The 21,432-nt window shown below is 44.2% G+C and overlaps 1 protein-coding gene across 6 annotated transcripts in view; it reads right to left on the reverse strand.

Moving 5' to 3' along the window:
* LOC128579334 (small G protein signaling modulator 1-like) overlaps positions 1–21,432 on the reverse strand; it is a 97,333-nt gene that overhangs the window by 25,576 nt on the left and 50,325 nt on the right. For 5 of the 6 annotated variants that reach the window (XM_053581469.1, XM_053581470.1, XM_053581472.1 and 2 more), the window contains exons 13-19: positions 16,355–16,493; positions 13,937–14,001; positions 11,265–11,410; positions 7,969–8,097; positions 4,644–4,826; positions 3,338–3,406; positions 1,255–1,842 (exon numbers count right to left, since the gene is read on the reverse strand). In XM_053581469.1, the coding sequence (XP_053437444.1) occupies positions 1,255–1,842; positions 3,338–3,406; positions 4,644–4,826; positions 7,969–8,097; positions 11,265–11,410; positions 13,937–14,001; positions 16,355–16,493 (1,319 nt within the window). Of the gene's footprint in view, positions 1–1,254; positions 1,843–3,337; positions 3,407–4,643; positions 4,827–7,968; positions 8,098–11,264; positions 11,411–13,936; positions 14,002–16,354; positions 16,494–18,378; positions 18,544–21,432 lie in introns of all 6 variants that reach the window. The other variant, XM_053581474.1, reaches the window with a different exon arrangement.

The following is a 21,432-nucleotide window of genomic DNA, read 5'->3' on the forward strand; positions in this document are numbered from 1 at the left end:
CCCAACAAACCACTACAAAAAAGAAATCCATACCTAGGCACACAATGTCACACACCCAAAAAAAGAACCCTAAAGGTGGGCAGCGCCTGTGGCTCAAAGGAGTAAGGCACCAGCCCCACAGGCCAGAGGTGGTGGGTTCAAACCCAGCCCCGGCCAAAAAAAAAAAAAAAAACCCTAAAGGCAGCCAGAAAGAGAGGAGATTATCTTTAAAAAAATGAAAATTAGATCTTTCAAGATTTTTTAAAGGAATGACAAGTAAACAACTGATTTATCCACAGCAACAACGGAATCTACAAGACAGTGGAACAATACCTTCAAAATACTGAGAGAAAATAACTACAATCTAGAGCTGCATATTCCGTGAAAACACCTTGCAAGAATAAGGTGAGATGAATACTGTTCAAAATGGAGAGATACTCTGCAACAGGACATGCTAAAGAGTGCACTTCGTACAAAAAGACAGGTATCCCAGAACGAGAGGCCTATGATGTAAGAAGGAATGAAACGCTAAGGATGTGGATGCCACTGGGGCATGTGCCCCTCAACAAGGGAGAGAACCAAGAAAGAGGTAAATATGAGACGGAAAATAGAAGAGAAGCAAAGCAAAGGGGACGTGAGATGCGGGTGGATGACAACTACAGCTCAGGCATGGGGACAGGGCAAGGCCTGAAAGCTTCGGGAATTCTTTGGATGTCCCAAATAAATAAACCTGACATATCCAAATACTTGAGAAGAGATTTTTAGAAAACTGGAAGATTCGGAGGAGTGAATTGATGATAAATACATAGCAAAGTCAGTAAAAAACCTCCTTTCAGCTGATGTCCCTTGGCTTGGACTTTCTGGCAAGGAAGCAAATTTGAATATTCAAAAGACACTGGATCTGAGTCTAAATCACAAAGCTCATCATCAAGGTTGCTGGTGATCAAGTGCTTACGATATTCCAGGCACATGGGACTTTAACTTGTTAATTTTGAAAGCAACTTAGGAAGGAATAGGGAAACGGAGGCTCAGAAGGGATCAAGTGACTTGCCAAAGCTGAGATTTGAACCCAGGATTATTTACTGCAAAACCTGTGTTCTGTAAATATTGTCCTCCCTCCCAAATGTGTTTCTATAGTGAATCCTCTGTGATGGGCAAAATGCAACAACCCAGAGGGCTCACTACCGGGTTGTTCTGGATAAAGGGTTTGTGGTACATCCCCTCCACCCTACAGCTGGAGCTAAGATAATTGAGTGGAGAGTCCTGGTGACTTACAGAGTAGGTGACACCACTGGACGACACAGGGGACATCTCATTGTTGGCAGAAGTGGTCACAACCAGAGAAGCCAGCGCAGGGAAGAGGCTTTCCATCTCAGGCTCCTCTGAGAGGTTGTCCTCACTGTCCATCTGGCTACGTTTCTCTGCCTCGCTGCCCCGCCAGCTCTCCATCACAGTATCATCCTTTTCAGGCAGGGCCACGTCCATGCTGCCAGTGATGGACATGAACTCATCCATGCTCTCGTTGGCAAGGAGGTCACTCTCCAGGCTGTCCTGCACAGCCAGCTCCTCACGAGCCTCGTCCTGGGAAGTGGTGGCCTCACTGCTCTGCCTGTCATCCATGCTGCTGTCCCTGGGTTGCAGCACTGGGGGGATATTCCGCTGGGCATCCAGGACACTGTCTTCTGTGCTCAGACTGGGCTCCGAGTGCTCCGAGAGGCCCGAGGAGAAGTTATGGGAGGAGGGATGCCCAGAGTCTGGGGAACAAGTGCCGTTCACCAGGTTCCCATTCGGGATCTTGGGCTGTTTCCCTTCCAACCTGCCTTCAGTTTCCACCTGCTCCACCTCATCAACAGACTCAAACACCTGAGGACAAGGTGCACAGAGACAGATGGACTAGGATTCCCTGCTCACAGCAGCAACCTGAGTACCCAACAACAGGGATCAGTCCAAACATGCCACATGCACACAGTGGAATACCAGACAACCAAGTGAAAAGAGAGGTAGAACAAGGCAGAATACAGATTCCTGTTTGTGATAAATAAAAACGTGACCTCCATGCTCGTGTGTGCATAGAATAAGCCAGAAGGGGACCTAGGGCATTGAAATGGGGGAAGAACATGTTTTTTCATCAGACAGACCTCTACCACGTGCACATCATTCTTTAAAAGGAAAAAAAAAAGGGATCAATTTTTAAAAGAGTCTTTTATAGCCATGTGGTTGATAATTATGGATCAATTTTAAAATGTAGTTGGATATATATGAGACACTATGAAGAAATATCCAGGATACATTTTAAAGATTTATTTGTGTTTCTTTATGTCCTCAGGTCATATCCCATCAAGGTTAGACAGCCAAAAACTGTATTCCAAAGTCACCTGAAATATTTCTTTTCTGTTATCTCACCAACTTGATTTATGGTTAGTTTTGTATATTTCTGTGCTTTTAAAAACTTATTTTGGATTTAATTGGTTTAAGATAAGTAAAAAATTTGCCTAACTCCATTTAAATTCAAAGTCAAAATTAGAAAAAAGAAAAAGCATATTGAGGGAAATGTAGCTTCTTTCCCTGTCCCCTCCCCCTCTTGGTAATCATTTTGATTTAACTCTGGTTTATCTTTCTGCTGTTTTTTTTTTTTTTTTTTTTTGTAGAGACAGAGTCTCACTGTACCGCCCTCGGGTAGAGTGCCGTGGCGTCACCCGGCTCACAGCAACCTCTAATTCCTGGGCTTACGCGATTCTCCTGCCTCAGCCTCCTGAGCAGCTGGGACTACAGGCGCCCACCTCTTTCTGCTGTTTTTGAAAGCAGATGCAAAAATATACCTATATTAATATTTCCTCTTTTTACAAGAAAGGTGACATACTACACATGTTTCTTTTCTTCTTTGACATCGAGGGAGATCGAGCTATCTCTTTTCATCAAATGAAATGGAAAGTTCTTGAACACATTGATGGCATTTATGTAGAATTTTTTTTAAAGACTACTAAACACTGCTATATTTGCTATAACATTGCTATATTATTTACAGCTTTCTGTTATGTAAAGGCATACAGAAGGTCTTGAAAGGATATTCAGCAAAATGATGATGGTTATGTTATTTCAATGGTGGGCAGCCAGGGATTAAAGATGATCAAAGTAAACTTTGACTTTCTCTGCAATGTTTTAGTTTTTTTACAGGGGGACTAGATTCATATGTTACTTGGAAAAAACTTGACTTTTAAAGCTAGTATGAAAAGCTTAAATAACCCAGAAAATGAACTGCAAATGATGGACATCCAATCCCCATCACCCGGGGTGGAAGGGAGGGGCATGGGCTGGCAGGGTGAGGCCGGTGGAAGGGGTGGGGCCTCTGAGCGGTCACCTGTGTGCTGCTGCTGGAGTCACTGTGCAGGCGGATGTTCTGCTGGCCCAAGCTGCAGCTCTGGGAGGACTGAGAGAAGGAATAGGAGGGAGAGAGGGTGAGGCTGCATCCTGGCCTGCAGCAGGAGTGTCTGCTGGTCTGTGAGCCAGGAAGCCTGATTTCCTCTCTATCCTGACTGGCTCACCCCCTCAGGGGCTCAGCTTTTTAGCTATAAAATGCAAAGAGGGAACCACTCCCTGTTTCCCGGAGCTTCCTCAGAGACTGCTTTGGCCTCTGGGCCTCCACCTCCCACCTCCACAACTGGAGCACCCACCATCAACCGCTCTGTACTTGAGACGTCTGCCAGATATTTTAGCTCAGAGTAACTGGTTGTCTTTATGGTCATTTTTATTTACCTGCTCCCTGCATATGTGCCTTCTGCCCTTGAATTTGGCAGTTCTTGCCTATTCTGATGCTATGCCTGGCCATGTGGCTTGCTTCAGTCCTCGGGATTAGCAAACTTAACTCAGTAGAGGCTTAAAACGTGCTTGTGCATTTCTGGCTTATCTCTTCAGCATCTGCTCCTTGCTGGAGGGACAATGAGGCCCCTGGTGCACACAGCTGTGTCATCACAGACAAACGAGAGTGCCCAACTGAGATCAACAAACCTTTTAGTTAACCAGACACAGACAGCTGATGCCAGAGTGAGCCTCACCCAGCCCAGCTCAGAGCAGAACCTCTCACCTGGTCTCACAGACTGGTGAGCAAAAATAAACGTTGATTGTTGGAAGTCACTGACTTTTGGTGGTTGTTTGTTATACAGCAGTATCATAGCAATTGATAACTGATAGAGATAACTGGTGAACAGAATTAACCTTTTTTTTCTGAGCTCCTGCTTGAGGCTGTTTAACTGGAGGTTCTGGGAGGTTACTGGAACATTCTTGACATTCTAGGACATTTCTGACAGTAACTAGCACGTAGTAGGTACTCAATAAGCATTTGTTAAATCAATTAAAGCCAGACATTGTGCTAGGGACTTTATATACCTTGTCTTGTTTGAGCTATACACAAACCTCCTCTGTACACCTGATTATTCCCACTTTATAGATGCAGAAACTGAGGCCCAGAAGAAAAGGTGCTTGCAGGAGACCCCAGAGCTAGGTAAGGGTGGAGTTAGAACCCAGGTCTAATTGCAGAGTCATTCACCGCCCCCAACCTCAAAAATAAAGCCATGAGTGGTACTGTCCCAAAACCCCAGACACTCAGCCTAATAAAGCAAGTCTTGGCCTTCACCACCCCTCTTGTTCCCTAAAGCCACTGCTGTCACCTCATTGCTGATGGTGGAGTCTCTGTGCATCATTCGGTGCAGGTGGCTGTCTAGGCTGGCTCCCGAGGAGCATTTGGCCAGAGCTGCAGCATGTGACTCCCGCTCCCTCTGTCGCACGATTGCTTCGCAGCCCAGCCACTCGGCCATGGTCTGTGCGTAGCAGGCATGAATCTGCTCATCCACCTGCCAGGGCAGATGCAAGGTCACTTGAAATGCTGAGGCCCCTGGAGAGAGTCAGCCTCACCTGAAGAGAGTGGCTCTGAACCATCCAACATTCATGCAATTAGCAATTAGATATTCGCCGAGTACCTATGATGTCACATCTAGCACTGGCAAGGCCCTGAAGGCACAGGAAAGGGAACAAGCTACATCTTTCTTTCATTTTTTCCCCTTCCTCCCTCCCACCCTTCTTTCTTCCTTCTCTCTCTCCATTTTTTTTTTCTTGTTTGTTTTTTGAAATAAGGTCTCTCTCTGTTGCCTGGGCTAAAATGCAGTGATGTCATCATAGTGATTACAACTTACTGCAACTTCAAACTCACGGGCTCAAACAATCTGTCTGCCTCAGCCTCCCTAGCAGCTGGGACTATAAAGCTGTGCCATTCTTCCCGGCTAATTTTTCTGTTTTTTAAGAGACAGGGTCACACTCTCGCTTAGGCTGGTCTTCTCTTAGCCTCCAGTGATCTTCCTGCCTCAGCCTCCCAAAGTGCTGGGATTACAGGTGTGAGCCACTATGCCTGGCCTCTCTCTTCATGCACACAACCATTGTTGAGCCCCTACTATGTGCCACACAATGTACAGGCCCTGGGAACACCAAAAGGAAAAGACTACTTCTTTCCTTTTGTACTACTTTCCTTCCTTCATTTCTCACTCAAACATTCATTCACTGATTCATCTGATTTGATAAGCCAGATGATGAGTACATAGGACTTCTGTATTATTTTGCAACTTCTTGTGAACCTGTAATTACAGATGCTCATTAACTTACAGTGGTGTTAAGACCAGATAAAACTATCACAAATCAAAAACACTGTAAGTCAAAAATGCATTTTTGGTGTGCCAGAGCCCAATAAGCTCATTGTAAAGTCAAAAATTCATTATGTTGAACCATCATGAGTAAGGGATCATCTATATTTCAAAATAAACTTTTTGAAAATATTAATTGCATCTGTTTCTTTTTTACTTCTTAAATATAACCACTAAAACATTTAAAATTGTAAATGTGCTACAATAATCAAGATAGCATGGTATTTACAGGACAGACACATGGATTAATGGAACAGAATAGAAAACCCAGGAACAGACACACAAATCCGCCCAAACAATTTTGGACAAAGATGCAGAAGCAATTCAGTGGAGAAAAGATATTTTTTCGACAGATGGTGATAGAGCAATCGGATATTCACAAGCAAAAAATGAACTCAAAATGTTCTATATTTAATGTAAATACAAAACTTCTAGGAGAAACTGTAGGAGATCTTCAGAATCTAGATCTATATCAAAAGCACAATCCATAAAAGAAAAACTTGCTAAACTGAAGTTCATCAAAAATTTAAAAATTTGTTTTATAAAAAACTCTAGGGCCTGGCACAGTGGCTCACACCTATAATCCCAGCACTCTAGGATGCCAAGGCAGGAAGATCATTTGACCTCAGGAGTTCGAGACCAGCCTGAGCAAGAGTGAGACCCCCTGTCTCTACAAAAAGTAGAAAAATTAGCCGACATCATGGCAGATGCCTGTAGTCCCAGCTACTAGGGAGGCTGAGGCAGGAGGATCAACTGAACCCAGGAGTTTGAGGTTGCTGTGAGCTAGGCTGATACCAGGGCACTCTAGCTTGGGCAACAGAGTGAGACTCTGTCTCAAAAAAAAAGACTAAACTAAAAATGACTCTATTAAAAAGATGACAAACTAAGACTGGAAGGAAATATTTGCAAACCATGTATTTGACAAAGGACTATTACCTGAATATAGAAAGAACTCTCAGCAATCCAATTAGAAAACTGGCAAAAGGCATGAGCAGCCATTTCACCAGAGAAGATATACAATGGTAAATAAGCGCATGCAAAGATGTCCAACCTCATTAGCCATTTGAGAAATGCAAATTGAGAACCATAATGAAATATCATTTATATACCGTCAGAGTGGCTAAAATACAAAAGAGGGGCAACATCAATCCCGGGTGAAGATGCAAGTGGGAATAATTCATATATTGCTGGGGGTAACATGAAATGGTACAGCAGCTGCAAGTTTCCCAGTTTCTTATAAAACCAAACATGCAACTACCATATGACTCAGCAATTGGATTCTTGCTCATTTGTTACCAGAGATATGATAACTTGTACTCATCCAACATACACACATGGTATTGGCATGAATGGTACATGAATGTTCTTTGCAGCTTTATTTGTAATAGCCAAAAAACTAGAAACAATCTAGCTATATGCACCAAAAGGTGTGTAGTTAAACTGTAGAACATCCACCTCATAGAATACTGTGCAGCCACAAAGAGGAATCAGTCCCAATAAGTTACATACCAAATTATTCTATTTATACAACACTCTTAAAATGACAAAGTTATAGAAATGGAGAACGTATTATTAGTGGTTTACAGGAATTAGGGACAGGCGCTGGAAGGAGGTAGGTGTAACTATAAAAGTACAACATCTCAGGGTCCCTTTGGTATTACAGATAGTCTGTATGTTGCCTCTGGTGATGGACACAAATGTGCACATGTGAGAAGATGGCAGAGAACAAAACCCACACACACACACACACACACACAAGTATCGGTAAAACTGGGGAAATCTAAATAAGATTAGTATATTGTAGCAGTGTCAATACCCTGGTTGTGATATTGTATTACATGACAATTTTGCAGGATGTTACCATTGGAAGAAGTTGGGTAAAGGATGCATGTTATTTCATTACATTATTTCTTACAACTGTATGTGGATTGATAGTTATAGCAAAATAAAATGTTTATTAAAAAAATTACAGGCAGGCTGGGTGTGGTGGCTCACGCCTGTAATCCTAACACTTTGGGAGGGTGAGGGTGAAGGATCATTCAAGCCAGAAGTTTGAAATTGCAGTGAGCTATGATGATACCACAGCATGCTAGCCCAAGTGACAGAATGAGACCTAGCTCAAAAAAATTCTGTTTTACATATGTAGCCGGTGTTGTCTACCTATTAGCACTAACGTTGGGGTTCCTGTCTCCCCAACATCTCCCAGATCCATCTTGGTCCAACATGAGGAGAGAGTTCCCCTAGCCTCAGAGTATCTGGTTCCTTTTGTTGCTAAAGATCCTAGCACCCACGGGTCACCAACCTCCTTTCTTTCTGTTTCTGTCATCCCGAACTGGTAGTGGCCCAGGAGGAAGGGCCACACGGCCTTGCGGATCTCTGGCTGGATGCCTCCGTAGTAAATGAGACGCAGCAGCTCCTGCGGTTCGTAACTCTGTGGAGGGCAGGGCAGAAGCAGACTGTGGTCATCTAAAGATCAGGAAATGGACTCCGTGGCCTAGCAGCCCTGCTCCTCGGACCCATCCTCCAAATATCCTGATGTGAGCACACAAAGCCATGCATAACTAGATATTCATCACAGCATCATATGAAAAAGCCACGCCCCAGCAATTCTTCAACTGCCCACAAACATAAACATGCACACCACATGGGTACGCCACACAGGGATTTAAAGAGGGGGGCACATCTATCAGGACCTACATAAAAAGATGCTCAATGTGTATCACTGAGGGGGGAAAAAAAACAAGAGTCAGAACATGTCTACTACGAACCCATTTTTATAAAAAGAAAAAGAAAGGGCTGTATATAATGAAGTAATCTTTCCAATCTCCCATCAATTTTCCATACTGTGTTAATGTGGAAATACCTTGGAGTTATTAATTTTGGTTCAGCTTTAAGAAAACATCTCCAAAGCAAATTAATCCAAAATGAACATTTCCAGCTGCTGCCTCATATGCCAATACATTTTGTGCAAAAGTGAGATGACTTTAATAGCTTACCTGCTTGTCTTTTTTTTTTTTTTTTAATTCATTTTCAGGCAAAGGCTTTGCAGCTACAGTTAGTGAAGCTGAGGGACTGGCAGGTTCTAAAACGTGTGCATGTGGGAAGTCCTGAGGGTGCTAGAAGGCTGCTCTGAAAGGCTCCAGAGACCCTGCTTTCCTCTGACCTCTTTGCTTCACGTTCCACCTATTTCACGTCTTAACACTAATTTTAGGTGTACGCTGGAGCCCACATCTGGACTCCATTTCCCAGCCTCCTTTGCAGTTAGGTTTGGCCATGTGGCAGGTACATGGCCAATGGGGTATGCTCCTCCATTCTCCCTTTCTGCCAGCTGGAGGCAGACGATCATGAGGCCCTGGAAGACCATAGGACCACAAGACCCTAGGACCCTGAACCTCTCAGAGGAAGGGGGATGCCTACTTGCCAGGAACGCCCATCTCCAGAACTGCTGAGTGAGCAAGAAATAAAACTTTATGGTGTCAGGCAACTGAAATAGTGGGGACTGTTTGTTACTGGGGCTCAGGCTACACTCACACAGCAATGCAACTAACAAGGGTGAAAACACGGCCAAAGGCTGGGAATGCTGTTAGATGAACAAATATTTATTTTTAAATGAACAAATATTCATTTCTGACTATTGTTTCAACCAATTTGTCCTTAGACTGGTGCTTCCCCAATGGGAAAGATCATCAAAAATATATATATATTCTTGGGCTCTACTCCCAGAGATGCTAAATCAACAAAACTGGAGCTGAGCCCAGAAATCTATAAATCTTTTAAATTCCTCGGGAAATATGCACACTCAGAGACTGCTGTGGGATAGGAACATTATGACCTTTGGAGAATATGGGTGGGTGTATCTATTTAAATTATTTAAATTTTAAATGTACATCAAGCACTTTTACTTCTAGGAATCCTCTCTTGTAATAAAAGCACTAGTACAGAAAGGTATGTGCTTATAAAGATGTCAACTGCAACATAGTTTGAAATAATTTAGGGAGAATTTGAATAAATTATGGGGCATCCACATGTGAAATGCTAAGGTTCTAACATTCAATATTTCACCTAGAGATCTGAGGGATGTCCTCGATATAAATGTAAATTTGTCACTTAAAGTATAAATGTCCCTCACTTAAAAAATAGGCAATATAAACATTATGAAGATATGGCTTTGTATCTATTACATATTATATGTAGATATTATATTTCTATATGTATTATATCTACACATAAATCCATAAAGATACAAAGATAAAGACAAAGATATGTACTATAGATATAAATATAGATAAAACATATACAGATATAGGTATTTTATGTAGATTTGCATCTATAGATATAGATGTATAGAAATAAAGATATATAGAGATATTCCTATGGATAAACATAGGAAATATTCAGAAGTGTCTACACCAAACTGAGGATCAAAGCATCATTCATTCGAATGATCCAAACTAGAGGGATGAAGGAGAAAGACAGCATTTAAAATTTTATTTTAATTTTGTACACCTGCATTCTTCATGCTTGGAATTGTTACAATAAGTAGGTATTACTCCTATAATTTTTAAAAAACCCAACTCTTTCTGGCAAAAAGAAAAATAATCTTTCTGTTTGCCCAGATTTGGAATCTGATTTGTCTTTACCACCGAATCCAGTGGCATCTTAGAAGTAATGTACAGAATAGCACCTTCCTTCAAGGTGTGGAAGCCAGCCTGGCCCAGGTGCTCACCAGCTCAGCCCTCCTCAGTCCCTGGGTGGGAAGGTACTCAGAAATTGGGCCACTAGATTGATTCAGTGTGGAGGAAACAGGTATGTCCTTCTAAACTTTGTTCTTGGCAGAGATAAACCAGTGCTTCTCAAAGTGGGTTCTACCTTCCTGCTAGGCATAGAAGGCACTTTTCTAATAAAGGTTTCAGTGGCTAAATACATTCAAGGGAATATTCCATATCCTCTCTCCCATGCCCCAATTTCTTAAGGGTGGCAAGGATATTGTACGGCCAAGGCTCTGAGAAGTCCTGCAAAATACAGAGAACTGTTTAACTTCATTTGCCTATTTGCCTATGAAACTTTTTTTAAACATAAACATTTCTCTTCCAGAAATATTTGTATTCTAATAAAAAAAAATCTTAGAAAGAATTCCAAGTGAACTATCTGGGCCCAAGACAGAGATGGAACAAAGACTTTAGAACAGTGGTGGAAGGGTTTTCTTGGTCTAGCTGCCTCCCTCTAACTTAGCTACTCTTAGGTAGTTTGGACTAGGCCGTAAATTCCTCCTAGCTGGGGTCATGTCTCAGCATTTTCTACAGAACTGAGCATACAGCTGATGCTTAATAATAAATGTTCAGTGACCAATTCATTCTTTACTCCCAGGTGAGCATATGTTTTCTATTCCCTCTATCTCCATCCTAGAGGGCAGAAGTGAGCTGTGGGTCTTAGAACTCTCAGCAAGAGGAAGGGAGGTTCAGTTTGTCTATGCAGAATTCAAGCAAGGCAACTTGAGCCCCCACAAGCAGGTGGGATTTTTTCTTAGGTAACAAGGTGACAAGATGACCTTCCCTGCAGCCTCGGCACCATTGCAGGTCAACCTCAGTTAAGCCTTACTGTGCTGTCCTGAAGGTACTGCTCCCAGATCCCGGCCGTCAGTCCCTGTCCAGAATCACAGGGCAAGTCTGGAGACACGATCATGTGATTGACCAGGGCTGACAAGTGGGTCCTCACAGTGGACAAGTGTCTGCAGTAGGCAAGCCCTGTCAGGGGAGGGAAGGAAAGTGTCATCATCCACCATCTGATACCACCTCACCTTGTCTCATGAAGTCTCCAGGGTCTGTCCTAGTCCCCTTCTTACTGAACTCCCATAATTCAGTGAATTCTCATCATCTCCTCTCCCCTTTTCCAGACAAGGAAGGTGAGGCCCACATGGGGACTGTCACTTGCTGACTTGACTGTTCATTAGCTCTGTTACCCTTGGGAAGTCTGATCTCCTTTCTTAGTCTCTGTCCAGGTGGTTCCACTCTCCCCTGCTGGAAGCCAAAAAGTTTAATTAATAGGCTGGAGTCACAGAAGGGCATGAAGGAAGGGGGTCTGTGACTCCGCAGGTTCGCTATGGCTCTGTCTGCTTTCAGTCCACACAAAGAAAGAGAATGTGAGATATGGTTGAATCCCATCCAAATTGCATTTGGATGGGTATACATCTCAAAGAAAGGAAATCAATGGCTCAAAGAAATATCTGCACTCCCATGTACATCACAGTACTATTCACAACAACCAATACAGAGAATCAAGCAAAGTGTCCACCAACCGATGAATGGATAAAGAGAATGTGGTACATATGGTACAATGGAATACTATCCAGCCATTAAAAAGGAGTGGAATCCATCATTTGCAGCAACATGGATGGAACTGGCAAGAAGCCAGGCACAAAAAGACAAATATTTCATGTTTTCACTCATATGTGGGAGCTGCTCATTGTAGAAGGAGAGAGTACAGTGGTGGTTGCCAGAGGCTGGGAAGACAAGTTTGTTCATGGGTATAAAAATACAGTTAGATAGAAGAAATAAGTTCTCAAATTTGATAGTACAGTAGAGAAATTATAGTTAACAAAAATTTACTGTATTTTTCAAAAGAGCTCAGAAGAGAAGAATTGTAATGTCCCAACACAAAGAAAAGATAAATGTTTGAGCTAAGGGATATAACAATTACCCAGACTTGATCAATACACATTGCATACCTATAAAAATAACACAAGTACCCCCAAAATGCGTACAATTACAAGCTATAAAACAATTCAAAAAGATTCCCACTCAAATTGCAGGTGGATAAGAAAAGGCCCAGCACGGAAGTAACTGGGGAGATGCTGAGGGCACTTAGTTTGCTTTCAGAGATGGCCCCGCCCCCTTAAGGGGGTACCTGACAAGGCGACACGCCTTATCTGTCCCACTCTGATCACCTGGAGGGTGCTTGGCAAAGTGCCTAGTACAGAGGAAGGACTGAGCCAATGCCAGCCAATGCTGTTGTTAGCTCTGATCATGCCCCTTCCTTCTGCCTCTTTCTGTCCCTTTCTTCTCCAATTTCCAGAGAGAATTCTGAACCTTCTGGAAACTGAGGACTCACCTTGAAAAACTTCTTGATAATATTTACAGAGCATGCATGACATGCCAGGGAGCTGTCCCGAGTCTTTGCCTCAACCCTATGAAGCAGGGACCATTATTATCTCCAGCTGAGGCACAGACTGGTTATGTCCCTTGCACAAGTCACTTTGCTGCAAAGTGTGGAGTTGGGATTTGAAACCAGGACACTGGGCACCATAACCTGGACTCTCAACCACTGTCAGGGATGAGCCAGATTGTCCAATGACATCCATTCCAGAGCCATCTCAACCTCTACCCCTTCCTCCAGGAAGATCTTCAAATTGGGTACAAAAATACCTGCCCAGTACCTGTTCCATGCCCAGCCATGCACCGGGATGAGTAACAAAATAATAGGCAAAACCCCATCCTAGCGGAGCTCACGGTCTACCTGTCTTTTCAGGCACCTGGGCATGTGACCTGCACTGCTATTTCATAGGCCCATGCAAGTTGTATTAAGACTTTTCTAGAATTTCTGAAAATATACACATTTTATTTCCCCCATGGAGGCTGTGAAGCTGGGGTAAATAAAACCTGATAAGAATCAATATAGCAGAGAAGAAAACAACAAAGCCTTTGGAGTCAAGCAGGCCAGGGTTTGAATCCTCAGCTCTGCTGTTTCACTATGCTACTCTGTGCCTTAGTTTCCTCATCTTGTTAAATGAGAATAATCAGAATAGCAGTATTATGAAATTAATTTTTAAAGTTTTAGGAAGAGATCAGACTACCTTACTCTTCTGCCTCTGCCCACAGGAGAAGGGAGCTGAAATTTATTGAGCACCCACGACATGCAATATTAGGTGTTTGGAGCTTTATATGATACATGCTTCTTAATCAATCCTGAAAACAAACCCTCCAACGTGGGCCCTGGGGATGGAAAGGTTATTAAACCAAGTTTCTGTTCCCCAGGTACTCCTCTGTTCGCTGCTCTCTCTTGGGATCCAGGGACACAATTTATCTCCAATCTGCAGATGAGAAAACTGAGGCTCAGAGAGAGGTTAACACAACTTCATGGAAATCAGACATCTATGGAGTAAAGGAGCAGAGGTTCAAACTCCAGAGCTGATTTCCTCTGATACTGCTGGCATACAATAGGCACTCCATAACTGCTCCTCATAGACCACACTGGCAATGAAGGCCTATATGTACATCCATAGAAGGCTCTGGAAAGGATCTGGTACTTCATGTTGTCACAGAGAAGTTTCAGGGGAGCCCTGCAGATGGAGAGAGAGAAAGATGCTTTGAATAGATCCAAACATAGCCCAGTTTTCTGGCGAGGAGCAGAACTCAAGAGCGTAGGTTAAATCCAGACAGAGGGAGTGGAGGAAGACCTGCCATAATATTATTTCTACCCATATAGCATCAATGCCCCTTCTTCTATCAGTGCCCCAATTTTCCTTTCAGGAATCAACCCCTCCATAACTCTGTCCTAATGCTTCAGATGGAGATGACTCTACCTGGTACAGAACCCAGGTTGGGCTCATAGTGATTGGATCAGAGATGATTATGTGATCCAATCCAGGGCAATGGGAATCAGCCCTGGGACTTTTATTGGAACTACTATAGCAAACAGACACACTTTCTCTCTCCCTCTTTTTTTTTTTTTTTTTTTTTTTTTTTTTTTGTCTGAGTCTCTAAGCAAGTGGGATATAGGGCAGTGTCTGCTGGGAGCCATCTTTGCCACTGCCTGGGAAGGGCCTATCTGACAATGGAACCATCACAGAGGCAAACAAAGCTAAGAGAAAAACAGAGAGAGAGAGTCCTATGGGAGCACCTGGATCCAGCCATGCCTGAAGACACTGTGCCTCTGAACTTCTCAGTTACATCAACAAATTTTCTTTTTCACTTCAACCAGTTTGAAGTGGATTGCTGTCACTTGCAGAAAGAGTTCTGACTTCTAGAGTGACCCAGGTGAACCAAAGTGAGCCAAACTTGGATTCAGAATCTGGCTGTTTGCAAAGTAGGTGATGCCTCCAACCTTCTCCTTGCATGGGAATCTTGGTGGGGGGAGGCTTTTTTTGGCTGAAAGAGGAAAGAGGAGCAAGACTCCACCATTGTTGAAGAAAACAAAGATTTTTGGAAGGACACTGCATATTCTTACAGAGGACAGAATGGAATAATATCTGAGGACACCCAGAAAAACCTAGGGAGACCTGCGGGGGAAGAGTAGCTGAAGTCATTATACACATGGAGGCATTAAACATTAAAGTGTCTCACTTTGTGTCCTCAGTCTCAGGTCTGAGGCTCAGACTTGCTCAGGTTACATAAGACGGCATCACGCTGGCAACTGTCCCACAGGGAATTTGGCTCTCCACAAGACAGTGAGCTCCCCGTCACTCCAAGTGTGTAAGCAGATGCCAAAACAGGGGCAAAAGGTTACAGCAATATTTCTCACTGGTCCATGGATCACGATCCCAAGATTTACTTGGGGTTTCATCAAAATGTAGATTCCTGGGCTCCACACAGACCTACTCAATCGTGACTGGTGGGAAGTTGCCCAGGAACTGGTATGTTTTGATCTCCTCTGGTGAAGTTTGGGAATCTGTGGTTCTAGCATCACTTCTCAAACAAAGCATGTACATGCTCTTGGGATCACGTTAAATACAGATTCCGATCTAACAAGTTTGGGAAGGGAGAATGAGAATCTTCCCAGGTGATAATGCTGGTTCACTGAACACACACTGTGGAGCCAGGGGTTACATAACTTCAAAAATGTGATGCCAGCTCCCACCCCTTACATGAAGACTGGATCACCATGGGGACAGAAACCAGCAAGGACAAAAGGATTCCATTCTCCCAGGCCAGGCCAGCCAGGAATTGGCTGAATAGCTCCAAAGAGACAAAAACTCTATGGGCAAACAAATAGAGTTGAGTTTGAGATTTAACTGTATATAATAAAGCAGTAAGTGCCACTTATTGACTATTACTCTGTGCCAGGCACCACATGCTGGCTGCTTTCAACCATTATGTGATTTGGTCCTTACAGTAGCCATGTAAAGTGAGCATTAGAATATCCATTTTGTGGAGATGAAATCTGAGATGAATGTGGTTGGCATCAAGTAATATTTCTGGTATTCTTCTGGCTTCTAGGCACATGGTAGGGCTGTGCTTCGTGGCCCCTCGTGCATGGGACAAATGGGTTGTGAGCAGAAATGGCATGTGCTGCTTTTGAGTGGAGCATTTATTGTTGGTTCAGGTCCACCAGAGCTATGGCTCCTTCTGTCACTGTGATTGGCAGTATTCAGGGTGGTAGTTTGCCTTTTAGTGTGGAGAAAGCAGAACCCCTAGCTGACCCATTATAGACACAGAGCAGGCCTGATATATAAAGCTTTGTTGTAAAAATACACCAGGATTTTGGGACTGTTTGTTACCGCAGCGTAACCTTGTTTATCCTGAAACACATAAGTCAACTCCAATAGCTAGGACTTCACAAACTTAGCATTGAACTCAGATCTGGATGATTTAATAGCCTACGTCTCCTCTGAATTTAGTGCAGGAGAAGAAAAGGCATCCTCTAGTGTTGGAAATCCTTCAGCCCCCTCCATTTACGGCTTGAGGCCCTCATACCTTTCATGGTTGCAACCATTGGTTGAGCTGCCATCAGCTGAGCCACTCTGTGAACAGGATGAACAAGAGGATTTCCGGGGACTGGGTTGCCACAGGGATGGGAGGTTGCTTACTGAGACTTCCATCAGATCCTGGGGCACTGTGGTGGACAGAAGAAAGGGCAGAAGAAAAGCCCCGGTTAAGCCTGTGTAGATCACAGAAAGCTCTCTCCAAAGCAAGCAGTTTATCCCCAGGCTAGCACAGGCATAGAGAAAGATCCCCAAACGTGACAACAGGAAACAACAACCCCAATCATCATTTAACCCTGACCCTTCGGCCTGCCTGATCCAATGAAAGCCATCACCAAAACCTGACGGCCCAGCAGATGTGGCAGAGAGGACGACAGGCAAAAAAAGAAAGACAGAGATGAACCAAGAAAATAGGCCCAATCTGAGAATGGCGGCCAAGCCTTGCCACGTTGTCATTTAGTCATGCTCATAGGACGGTGCAGGAAGGAAGGGGAGCCTACTGGGTGCTGCTGGGGGAGGCTAATATTCTGGAAGCCCCAGATACAGACTTCATAGGAGCTTCTAGTAGTGGGATTGAAGGGGGCTGGACTCAAAAGACAAGGCAGGGGACCGAAGGGCAAGAGAACAATAGCGTCCCCTCTGAACAAGGAAGAGGGCAAACACACTGTCCGTGGTCCTGAGCCACAGAGCTGCTGCACCAAGCAGGTCTCAAATAGATTGGCAACCCCCTGGAATCACATTGGGTGCTTGTTAAAGAGTCATAAACCCATCCTATACCTGGCCTCCCAAACTAAGACCTACTGGAGACAGAGCCCTCAAATTGCTATTTTTAAAACAATTTTGATACAGCAGTCACGTTGGAGAGACCCTGATCTCCTAACTCTTGGACGCCGGTGATTTCTGACCACCTGCTCCAAAGATACAGCACTTATACTTTCTCTTATTTTATTTTTCTTTCTCAGATTCATGAAAACTTCAGTATCTGCAAAACTACATGACAAACGTGCATTATACATGTAACTGGGGACACATGCATTACAAATTCTATAGTCAATTGCCTGGCCTTTTGGCACTTCTAGACAGGTGCGAAAGTTTTATTTTCTCAGGGCAGGGCTCAGTAAACTTTTTCTGTAAAGGGCCAGGTAGTAAACATTTTAGGGTTTGTAAGCCACTGATAGAGATCAGTGCTACTCAATGCTACTCTTGTAGTGCCAATGTAGCCATGAACAAATATAAATAAATAAGCATGGGTATGTGCCAATAAAACTTTATACATAAATACGGAAATGTGAATTTCATGTCATTTTCACATGTCAAAAAATAATCTTCTTTTGATTTTATTTGATCATTTACAAATTTAAAAGTCATTCTTAGCTCATGGGCTATACAGAAAATAAGGCTAGATTGGGCCCAGGGGTCTTCATTTTCTAATCCTTGTTCTAAGAAATTAAGAGAGTTGCACATTTTCCCACATATCATGCATTGCAAGGACAATTGGTAATGCCCTTCCTCTTCCTTTGGACTCCCAGGGGTGGGGGACTTGTGGATCTGGCCTCTCTGGTCATCAGAGAGCTCAGCAGCTGACCGGGGTCAGCTCCCCCCAACAGACAGAATACGAAGCTGCCTACAGAATGTCATTCTTGTGGCCACCAAACATAGCTCCTTACACTATTCTTCTCCATCCATATTCACCCACGAGCTAACCAAGAAAGACCAGTGAGCCCCTGTCAAATGTTTGAGAAAAATATCCCTAGTTCTTAGCCAATCTTGGGGAAGTATTGATCAGTTCAGCTCAGATGTGGCAATCATATCTGCACTCCAGCTCTCACACACATGCAGACATCACTAATAGATCCCTTTGCTACTGAGCCCACCATACTCCAAGCTGCCTTCTGCAGGGTGGAGGCTGAACAGTGAGAGGGCATCACTTTGAATCCTGCAGGACCAACACTCAAATGACAACGTGGCAGAGGTGGCTGGCACCCAGCCCAGAAAAGAGGTGAGCCTGAATATTACTGGGGGGCTGTTCCTTCAGGCCCAGTGTAGGGAACGTGGCATCCCATTTGGCTCGTGCCCAGCGACTCCCCCTGGCCATCACCAGCATTGACCGGCCTACAGGAACCATCGTCCAGGCAGGACCCACGGAGACAGGGGAGGTGCTGCCAAAGAGGTTGGGGGCAACTTGAGATACAAAACAAAAAGAACTAGTGAGATGGGAGGTCTGAGGTGGGCAGGAAACCGTGACATCTGGAAAATCCAATTCCCAGAGGCTCCAACCCTTCCCCTACCCTGGTCTACACAGCTCCCACATATATTATCTGTGATCTACAGAAGAAAGAATGCTGAATAAAATGCCTACTGGGTGCTGGGTGCTGGGCTAGGCAGCTGGCCTTATCATTAGTGACCCTGCAAGGGATGCCTTTACAGAATGCATTCCCCCATTCTATAGAAGAAGAAAGTGAGGCTCAGAATGATGACGTAACTTAACCACCCAAGCCCCACCAGGTAGTAACCAGCATATCTGGTCATTTTGACTAAAGTCCCTCTTCATTTTCCACTGAAAACAGATGTTACTTACTGAGTGTGGGTACTATCATCATCCAACAGTAGAGATTAGGAATCAGAGGCACAAAGAATTTAAGCAACACACCCAAGACCACCCGGCTAACAAGTGGTGGAGACAAGATTCCACCCCACAGGACTTGGCTCTGACATCCTGCTCATCTCATTATGTGAGGAAAACCTCAAATGTTTTCCCATAGGCCCTTCTCCCTACACCATCCGTTCACAATCGGGGCAATTTTGGCAACATCTGGAGATATTTTTGGTTGTCACAACTTGGGGATTAAATAGATGCTACTGGCATCTAGTGGCTGAACCTAGGCTCTTCAATGCACAGGACTAACCTCATCTCCTCCCCAACAGAATTATTCAGCACCAAATACCCATAGTGCTGAGGCTCAGAAACCCTGCACTAGACCAGCACTCTGCAATAGCAACCAAGTTAAAAATCTTTCTAGTATCCACATTAAAAAAGGTAAAAAGAAACAGGTGAAATCAACTCCAACAATACATTTTGTTCAATATATCCAAAATGTTGTCTTTTTCACATATCATCAATATAAAATTAGTAATGAGATATTTTATATTCTTTCTTCCTTTCAGATAGAGTCTTTAAAATCTGGGATGGGAGTAACAGCTTCCCTGCAACTGGGAACAGCAAGTCTGGGGAGACAAGATTCCAGGCATCTCTGGCCGCTGGGATCTGCCTATAATCATCCCTTTGAGGATACAGGGAGCCAGCAAGGGACTTCTGGACCCCAAGAGGAGGACAAAAACAGTGGAAAACTGGCAAGTGGTTGCGTGTGTTCGATCGACCTAATCACGCCGGCAACCTAAGTACAAGCAGCAGTGAGACTGCAAACCGGAAAGGCCTTACCTGTGAACTGTTTCGGTGTTCTTGGACTTGGCACTCAGTCGAACTGCCTTGGGGAGAGCTTCAGCAGGAGTGTGGAGAACTTTGGGCATTGTCTGGGGCCCCAGACTGAGCCACTAAGTTGGGTGCAGGAAGCCACTGTGAAAGAACCGCCCTGGCAAGCTCCACCCTCAGGGTCTCAGAGCAAGGATTGGGCAGGTCAAAGTAACCTACTGACTGAGCAGCCTAAAGGCGGGGACTGAGCTGCCTTACAGCCTTAATCCTTAGAGGCAGAGTGAGACGGAGCCTTGGGCTGTTGCCCTGGGTAGAGTGCCGTGACATCACAGCTCATAGCAACCTCAAACTCCTGGGCTTGGTGCCGCCCAGACGTCCATAAGAGCTGTGCAGCGACCCCCAACCAGTGACCCGCACCCACCGGGCCTCCACATTCCCTGACCAGGAACTGTGGGAGCCACGCAACCCTGCATCCTCCCTCTTATGTCCTCCCTCCTGTGTCCTCCCAGCTTCCACACTAGCCCATTCATCTGGACAGGGACTCTGGTAGCTGCGTGCCCTTTGGGGCCCTCCCTGCCTCTGCGCAGAGCTCTTCTCCTGGCCAGAGACTGCTGGAGCCTTAGCTCTCTGTGCCAAAGTCACTGGGCGCCTGGCACTCCCAGAACCATGTGCACCACCCCCAGCCCTGTTGCTGGATCCGGGTGTGTCACAAACTGGAGCTGCTTCCACAACCAGAACTCCCTAGCTAGAGCAGCCCCAGAGGAACTACACAGGGTCACTCCCTACGAAGATCCAGCAACAATAGAGTGATCCCTCTGGGGTCTAATCTTGGAGAGACACCTCCCCAACTCTGAGGACAGCCAGAGGCAACGGTGAAAAACAATCATGAGGCGAAACCAACAGAAAAACTCTGGCAATATGAATAATCAGAGTAGATCAACTCCCCCAAGGATCAATGGGGCAGAAACAGCACAAGACCTCATGCACAAACAAATAGCTGAGATGTCAGAAATTGAATTCAGGATCTGGATAGCAAATAAGATCAAATTAGAATTCCAAAAGTTATCTCAAGAATTCAACAGATTCAAAGACCAAATGACCAAAGATTTCGACACATTGAGATAAGAAGTTGCATCCCTCAAAGATCTGAGAAACACAGTAGAATCCCTTAGTAACAGAATGGAGCAAGCAGAAGAAAGGATTTCTGACATTGAAGACAAAGCTTTCGAATGCTCCTAACCCCTCAAAGAAGAAGAGAAATGGAGAGCAAAAACAGACCACTCTCTCAGAGAGCTCTTGGATAATTTGAAGAAAACCAATATTAGTCTTATGGGGATCCCCGAAAGTGATGAAGTGGTTTCACAAGGCACAGAGTCTCTCCATGAGATTATGAAGGAGAACTTTCCAGATATGCCAAGAGATTCTGAAATTCAGATAGCAGACAGTTTCAGAACTCCAGCACGACTCAACCCAAATAAGATATCCCCCAGACACATCATAATCAATTTCACTAAAGTTAATATGAAGGAGAAAATTCTGAAAGATGCCAGACGAAAGAAAACCATTACCTACAAGGGGAAGAATATCAGAGTAACTGCAGATCTCTCTGCTGAAACCTTTCAAGCTAGAAGAGGATGGTC

The sequence above is a fragment of the Nycticebus coucang genome, unplaced genomic scaffold (assembly GCF_027406575.1).
Source record: "Nycticebus coucang isolate mNycCou1 unplaced genomic scaffold, mNycCou1.pri scaffold_46, whole genome shotgun sequence".
NCBI classification, from domain to species: domain Eukaryota; kingdom Metazoa; phylum Chordata; class Mammalia; order Primates; family Lorisidae; genus Nycticebus; species Nycticebus coucang.